Below are 8,453 nucleotides of genomic sequence, written 5' to 3'. Positions count from 1 at the left end.
ATACTCGCAAAGTGGAGAATATATTGCTCCCTACAACAACTCGGTAAGCTCACAAGTGAATCCTAAGTGTCAGAGAGACAAAAATTCTACTTATATAAGAAAAAAGAAAAGCTAAAAAGATATGGTGATCGTATCTATATTAGATTTCTGTTTAAGCCAAAAAAAAAAAAAAAAGTTAGATAATGTAAGGAAGGGTACCATTAATGTGCAAAAATACTAATTTTTTGGTCTTTATTTTGCAAATTAGAGGATCTTCAACTATGCAACCATATAAGATATTTCTCTAGATTTCGAGTACACGAAAGTTAAGATTTCGAGTACACGAAAGTTAAGGTCCAACACATTTATGATCTTAATTTATAAAAAAATTATCGTATAAAGTAGGATGTGTGAGATATAGATAACATCATTGATGGCAATGCCAATGACATTGTTAACCTCATAAATGGAAGAATACTAATATGTTTTTGTCAACAAAATATGAAATTTAAGAGTAGAGAACGTAGCACCGCGATCAGGGCTAGAAAAATATGTTTTTCCTAACCAATCAAAATAAGGGGAAACTTGACATTCTCTGCGTTTTCAGGTCAAAATTTGAAGCTTTTGCCGGTAATAACACCAAAACTTGTGCAAATTTGCCGGATTTCTTAAAGGCAAGCTCAAAATCTAACCGGGATTTTCTAATTTCAACAAGTTAAAATACACTAGACCCCGATTTTTTCTAACACTGACCGCGATTAAAGAACTGAGTTAAAGAACATCAATAAGAGGGGATTTCAATAAAACAAAGTACCATAAACCATGTGCATCCCTTCAAGAATAGTAATGCTTAAGTATATACACAGCCAAGGTTGTTTTTTGCACAGCATTTATCTATTTCTAAGTAAATTGACCAATTTTCACGGGTGAAAATGTGAGTTGCATTTTGAAAAATGCCATAAAATAATGTTGTAACTCAATAAGTGTATGGTTCAAAATACCAAAGGGGAGTATTTGCAAGATCCATAACCTGCAAAATAAAAGCAACAAAAGATGATTAAACGACTACTTTATTAAAGGAAATCTTTCACCCCTATTTTTTTTGCAAACGTTGGAGTTGATTTATCAATGCCAAAGTTCTTCTCTTCACTTTATAAATGTAAAAAGTGCATCATAATGATTTAATTATGTAATGTAGCAGCTATCTTTATTTGTGTTTGTAGACAAGTTTGCCATTCTCAACTCATGCAAGCTCACATCTTTGCTTGATGCCAAAAGCTATTCTATGCATGAAACATATTGAGCATAACAAAGGTCTAATAATTCCTATTCCTTTTCAATTCGTTGTGGAGTTGTATCGTCCTTCTAGTGTAAATATTAAATGTTAGGTTTATGGTTTTATCTTATGCTTGTGTGTAACACCTCGTCTATTCGATGCTTGGGTGGCATGGAATCATGTGGTAGCATTTGGAAAAACAACTAAAGGATGCAGATATTCGTGAGAGGCATGCTTACACTAGCTCTATATAATGTCCTTTTCGTACTCACGCTAAAGTAATCTAGTTATCAAATTTATGTTTACACTCTACTCCAATCTCTAGTGTGTAATTTGTATTTAAGTGTTGACTACTATGCTAATGCCACGAATGGTTCCTTATTTTACCCTCCCTAATCTTTACAAATGGTATCAAACCCATAATTAGTTCTCCCTAATCTTTATCATTGATTATCAAACCTATAATTAGTTCTCTCTAATTAATTACTTGGTTCATCTCTCTAATTAATTATTCTGTTAATCTCTCTCTAGCATAAGTTCCTTAATCAATAACGATGCTGATTGATTTTTTGGTATGTCCTTGACAATACCAATGAGCCACTACCCTCGTCTTGAGGGACTTATGATTAGAGGAAGAATAGGCCCTATGATTGCATGATTAAAAGCACACTTTATATTACTGTTTGCATAATTTTTCCATTCCCTAGAGTTCCCGCTGGAAGAGGGATTCCATTCATCAAAAGGCATATAACAAGAGCTTTCACATGCACTTTTTAGCTCTTAGTTTGGGTTTGATTAGTATATAATAACTCCATTAAGGAATTGTGCGTGCATGTGTAGTTGGCCCCAAGAAACCGTACAAAGAGATCCTTTTGTGGCCTCCCTCCACAAGGAAACAACATGGATGGGTTGGTTAACTTACAAAGTTTGGGTCATTGACCCACACATCACAGGCTCAATCCTTGAGGCTATTTCAGATAGTGGGCGGACTTCAAACCCTTGCACCAAATTCCATTGTGCCCACGTTCGGGTATGTAGGCATTGCTCATACATACGCGATCACAAAATTTTTCTTTGGAGAAAACTCCAACACCAACGGCCATTCACATTGCCTCAATTCTCTTTTCAGATCCCACCAAGGGTAGCTTCCCATGACTCTCCTTGCCCAAATCCTTCAAGCTCTAAGAGCCCCAAGCCCTCTAGGGCCTCTTTCCAACAGGCAAATTTGAGTAAACCCAAGCCCTCCTAAGGAGTGATTCTCACGAGTAGAAGGCATGTGTCATGTCCAGCTAAGAGACGGTTCCCATAGAGGTAGAGACTCGTCTCTCTACAACACCAAAGTGCAAAAGGAACTTCAACGAGGCTTCAAAGCAAACAAAGGCAAAAGGTGTTATCTATTGGGAAGGGACTTCACCTCAAGGTGAAGATGTACTTCACACAGAAGGAGAATTCACTCTCTCTCTCTCTCTCTCTCTCTCTCTCTCTCTCTCTCTCTCAAAAACTGATTAAAATCCAAACATTTGCAACCAAGCAGAATATCTTTGATTTATATGCTTTTATATTACAAGAAGAGCATTTGCAGTTAGTTTTAGCAATAACACTTGTTTCAAGTGTGGCAAAGAGGGACATATAGCAAAAGATTTCCTAGCATCAAAGGCTTGTAGCATTTGTGGGAAGAAGGGCTATCCTCCTTCCAAGTGCTTCAAAAAAGAGAAATAACAGCAGTTCGAAGCCTAGTAGATCACTTTGTCTGGCAGAAGAAGGCAAGGAAGAAGATAAAGAAGAAGACTACAATAGCCTTCTAGTCTCTTGTGGCTATGACTATGATGAAATTCTCTAGCTTTTGCTTTATCCTTTACCTCTTAGTGTATTTTGTTGGAGATAGCTTGGATTAGCTTGGTCTAAATGTTTATACATCTGTTCAAAGGAAGGTGTGTAGTGTCTTTTAGATTAGAGATATTTTGTCTCTTGGATTGGGTATGGTCTCCTAGATTGGAAATGTTCTTTTGCTCCTTGATTGAAACGTGTCAGAGTTATCAGATATCATAGTCTAAACCTCAAGGAGAGGATTGTTAGGTTTATGGCTTTATCCCATGTTTGTGTGTAACCCTCTTGTCTACTCGATGCTAGGTTGCATGGAATGTGATAGCATATGGAAACACCACCTAAAGGGTGCACGTAGCCATGAGAGGCATTATTAGAGGGTGTGGACTTAAGTAAATTTAGTAAAAGGGTTCCTAAAGTGGCTTAAGAGAGTACCCATGAATTCACAAGTGGATTTGGACTGATTTGAAGCTTTCTATGATGTCATGTATGATGTTGGATGAGATTCGTATACTAACTCTATATAATGAGCTTCTTTGTACTGACTTTGAAGCAATTTAGTTATTAAGTTTGTGCTTACATGCTACTCCAAGCTCTAGTGTGTACTCGGGGAAGGAGAGTTCACCCATAAATATATTCACATAGTACATGAGTTCAACATAAGGGGTTTAAAACCCTATATTTAACCCTTATTTAACATACAAAAGGGTATCAAATAAAAGAGGCTTACACAAGTTGAATAAAAAAAGGTGCATTTAATCCATGAAAAATCAATAGGTAGGGGGTTTTTAAAATAGGCTTTGAAAGCACGTGATATGGGAGGTTTACAACCAGTGAACCCCCCCCCCCTTCTCTTCCCGAGAGTATGTAATTAACTGTTAATTATGATGCTAATGTCATGAATGGTTGTCTATTGTATCCTCCCTAACCTCTACATTAAAGGGCCATCTTACTATGCAATTCTCTAAAATGGTGTCCAAGGTTGTCTTCCCATCTAATCTACCTAGACAAAAAAACCATTCAAGCATGTAAGCATGTTCTTTCCTACTAATAATTCACAATGATCTTAGACATCTAGAAATCAAAACAAAATGAAAAAAGGTCTCAATGATGCAATCTTACATACACTTTTGGGGTAAATTGCAACAGGGTAAGCTAAGTACTTCTTGACATCAAGCCACTCTAATCGCTCTTTGACATTAGCTAATTTTCTACTGCCTATTACTCCATTCAAACTCCAATTTTGGCTTCCATTAATACCAAATCAACGAGGAAGAATGTGTCGAGAAAATTGTTTACTTCCCAAAGGTAAATAATTTCCTAGTATAATATAAGGCTTGGCTTGCTTCCCATAATTGTTGACATTGATTAAGGAGGTTCTAGCTTTTGAGTTTTGTAAAGCTTGCTTAGAGTATAAGCTCGTACAACTTGGAGGGTCTTCCAAGCCCTTTCAAAGCCATCACATGGCCATAGACAATGAATCAACTGGTTTACATATGTCCAATAGCTCCAAGTATGACGACAAGTGTAACACATCGAAAATAGTTGATATGCTTTACCCAATGAGAAGACACATTGTGAGTTGGAGAACAAAGCACGCTCTGCATTGGCCTCCAGTTACGAGCGAATCCAAGAAGCAATAAGGATTGATAGGCCCCAAAATGTGGCATATGTGCTCACATTTCCACTGTGGAAGTCCACAAAGTGGGGGTATATTATGCGGTCAAAAGTTTATCTTATAACTATGTGGTCACAGTAGCAGTTATCAGTAATATTTTACTGTTGCAACTATGCCAAAATAGTTCCTGTGAGACCAAGCATGAGGCACATTTGTTTCAAAAAATAAATGTCAACTATGCAATGCTCATCAATAACTGCCTAACAAGCTTATGGAAAAGAAAAATGGCATCAATTATCAATTATCTATCTTATGTAACTGTGGAAATCGGCTAGGATGTAAAAGCCTCGCGCATACACAAGAAGATCTATAAATTTTCTCATGTAGGAAAATGGAGTCTTTTTCATTGTTTTTCATACAATGCATAACATCATGAGCTTCTGCTCGGGAGGCACCAAATACCCAGCTAGGTACGATTGGGGGCAAGGGACCCCCAGCCCTCCCCGGCCCCCAATCGTACCTAGCTAGGTATGCAGTGCCTCCCTCACAGAAGCTCATGATGTTGAGGTAAGTCACAATGTGAGAATTATTGTGAGAATGTGTCCAAAACTTCCTGTGATAGTTACATAAGATAGATAATTGGTGCAACTGTGACCGTTGGTTACAAGTAACTTTATCGATAACTACCTATATGCCTCTTCCTGCTTCGCGTACCCACTGCTTTGTACTTTATTTTTCTCCACAAAGGTCTCTCTTAGAAGGCCTAACAGAACACTTGAAAAGTGAGCAAGGAGAGGAAGGGACCTTACTTGGATCTGTGGTGGTGAGATGGGCAGAAGCACCAAAGACGCAGGAGCCACCGAGGGCCTTGAAGAGGACATAGTAAGCGTTGAAGGCAAAGGAGGCATGCGAGAGGGTCGTATTTGGTTGGAAGCAGGGCTTGTCCGCTTGCAATGGTGCACAAATGGAAGGGTCCTGTGCACACGCGTACTCCAAACCCGCTTCCAAACTCTCCGAGCTGGCACTTGAATTCGCTACGCACCAAAACTTCTGCGACCCCACCGGCGGCTCCGCTGGCGCCGGTAGCAGCGGCGGATACGCTGCCTCAGCCATCTGCCCTGTCAGGTCCACGTCATAAACTCTAGTTCCGTTGGGGTACAGAAGGCCCCAGTTTCGCTCGGTGGTAGGGCCTGGCTTCTCGTTCTCGTTGAACAGCGCAAAAATGTAGGTTGGAATGTGTGTTCCTGTATCACAGAGGGTTTGGAAATTGGAATGGGCAGAGAGAGAGACACAGACGAACAAGAGTGTAATCGAAAATGCATCAAACGAGTTTTGAACTCAGGCCGTGTGCGCCGGTAAGAGATAGATACAATGCGCCACCGACATTGGCCAGGCAGTAGCCACGTCAGACAATGAGAGAGGAGCTGATTATCTAACCTGGGCGGCGCGGGGTGCCATGCGGCGGGACCGCCACCATTTTCTGAACGAGGCGGCGGTTGTAGAGGGCGGCGTTGTGGATGTTGGCGCCGCGCTCGTCCCACCCTTGCGCCGTCGGCCACCCCGTCTCACTCACCACCACCTTCACCTCATCATCTTCTTCCTTATTAAATCCCAGCCTCGCCATCGCTGCCGCCACCGCATCCAGCTGCACATCCAACAAGCTCCCATACCTCAGCCCGTTCCCCCCATCCTCATACTCCCCCTCGAACAGCGCCAGCCCTAACGGAATTTTCCCTGCATCATTCTCCCACGCCAAATACGGATACACATCCACAAACAGCGCTCCCCTTGTCTTCCCCAGAAACTTGAGCAGCGGCCTCATCACACTCTCCCGAACATTCTCTCTGAACGTCGCATTTGACGGCGGGAAGAAGGCCGAACCCTCCAGCATATCCATTGCTAGCGGCGTGCTGATCTTGATCTTGTGCCGCAGCTTCTGCTTGATCAAGGCTTGGCGAAGGTTCTGCATTGCCGGGACTATTTGCGTCCATGTCTGCTTTTGGTTGATGTCGGAGAGAAGCTCGTTGCCGACTAGGATGGTGCGGATGCGAGTGGCGGGGAAGAAGGCGGAGACGTTGTGCGCTACCCACAGATCTGCCACCTTCTGGCTTGCGGCTATGGCGGGGACCTCCGCATCAGTCACCATGACGGCGACGGTGATTTGGGTTCCGGCGAGGGCCTGCAGAATGGCGGGATTGGCGTCGTAAAGCTTGACGTGGCCAATGTGCATGGATTGGAGCAAGGCGACGGCGTGAGCAGGCGATGGCAAGTTATTGGCGAGCTGGCCATAGTTGACGCCGATCTTATACTTGGCTTCTGCAAAGGAAATGCAGAGAAATATGGCGGCTACTAGAAGAGAAGCCATGGCGGAGCTTGATCTGCAGAGCAACCTGAAGCAGCACGATGTCATTGAGTGAATATATATCACAAGAACTCTTCCTTCCCCGCTCCCGTAGCTCGGTGCGGCCTCATTCTTTGACTTTGGTTTTCTCGTGTCGAAGGTCAACAACACCAACAATTAGCAAAGTCCACTCACACGTGTCACCGTCGCTCACGAGTCACAAAATTCACAATCTAGAAGCTTTTAAGTTTCGACAATATATATGCTGAAACGTTCAAAGCCCATGGCTGAATCATGGCTTGCCTAAAACATAAGTCCTGACCAAAGAAACTAGTCTTGCTTGGTGGCCTTTGCTATAGAACCAAAGAGGACATACACATCTAGCACTGAAGTAAACAAACTACAAAGCACATTGACGAATTTTTTCAACAAAGTTGCGTATACGATGACCAATTACCTCTATAGCTGTCTGTAAAATGGTCCAATTCCACGGCATTGATGAACTTTTAAAAATGAAATGCATGTGTATTTATTCTCCAAATCAAGTGTAGCCAATTTTCTCTTATGGGTTCTTTCACTTTTCTTCAAATAGGAAAGGAGAATCTTGGAATCTTGGAGAGCTTTTAGTTTTGGATTCTCATTGGTTGATCATGGTAGTAACTCCTTAATACAAAGAAAATGGCAAGTTGAAATGCACTACCAACATTGTAATCGTGTACGGGTGTTATCCCATTCTGCAAGTCGGGAGGACAATGTTTGAATCAAGCTACATAAAAGCAATGTGAATAGTTAAACATTTCATTTTGCAGTTAGGCACAAAGTGAAAATGCTAAATATATAGTGCACGTCATGCAGAAGTGTCGAACAAAAGTATGGTGGAGAGTTGGCACTGTGGTCTCTCCAAAAATTATAAGAAACGGAAGTCATGCCCTACCCCGTAGCATTTATGTGTGCGTCAAGCAAACGTGTATGCATAAAAAATTGGATACATATAACGGACCTTGCAATGTTCTCGAGCTAGAGTCATGCTTGTGTAGTCAAAACGCCCACTATTGTGAATATATGTCCTCTCTGCCAAACACAAAACAGGAATCAAGACAAATATAAAAGATACAAGATATTGATTAAGCTTAAAGAGAAGCAGAGGTAACTTTATATTGTACATCATAGAAAGCGTAGGGTTTATTGTAGTCATGAGTTCTCATTTTGAAGTTCCACTAGAACCTAGTGAAGCACATTGCTGCTATGAGCCATCTCATAAATTGCAAATTTTACATATCTCAATCATTAGCAATTGCGCTAATGCCGAAGAGGTGACAGGTGTCAAACTTGTCCAAATTAGGCGGACAAGTGTAGTGGTTTTAAGCGCTTTGGCAGCACCTCCACCACACTCATCGTCTCCTTTTGACCAGATA

General features: G+C 41.3%; 1 protein-coding gene across 1 annotated transcript; it reads right to left on the bottom strand.

The window, feature by feature from the left end:
* Positions 1 to 790: 790 nt before the first annotated feature.
* On the bottom strand, positions 791 to 7,124 carry LOC147461323 (putative glucan endo-1,3-beta-glucosidase A6). The gene is made up of 3 exons (XM_086508892.1): positions 6,135 to 7,124; positions 5,507 to 5,941; positions 791 to 1,009 (listed from the first exon to the last, which is right to left on the bottom strand). Exons 1-3 carry the CDS (start codon positions 7,105 to 7,107, stop codon positions 972 to 974), a joined length of 1,446 nt encoding a protein of 481 aa, XP_086365018.1. The 5' UTR covers positions 7,108 to 7,124; the 3' UTR covers positions 791 to 971.
* Between the last annotated feature and the right edge of the window lie 1,329 nt (positions 7,125 to 8,453).

Source organism: Adiantum capillus-veneris, chromosome 3 (genome assembly GCF_014529385.1).
Source record: "Adiantum capillus-veneris isolate H3 chromosome 3, ASM1452938v2, whole genome shotgun sequence".
Classification (NCBI taxonomy): Eukaryota; Viridiplantae; Streptophyta; class Polypodiopsida; order Polypodiales; family Pteridaceae; genus Adiantum; species Adiantum capillus-veneris.
This window is presented reverse-complemented; position numbering and strand designations above follow the sequence as displayed.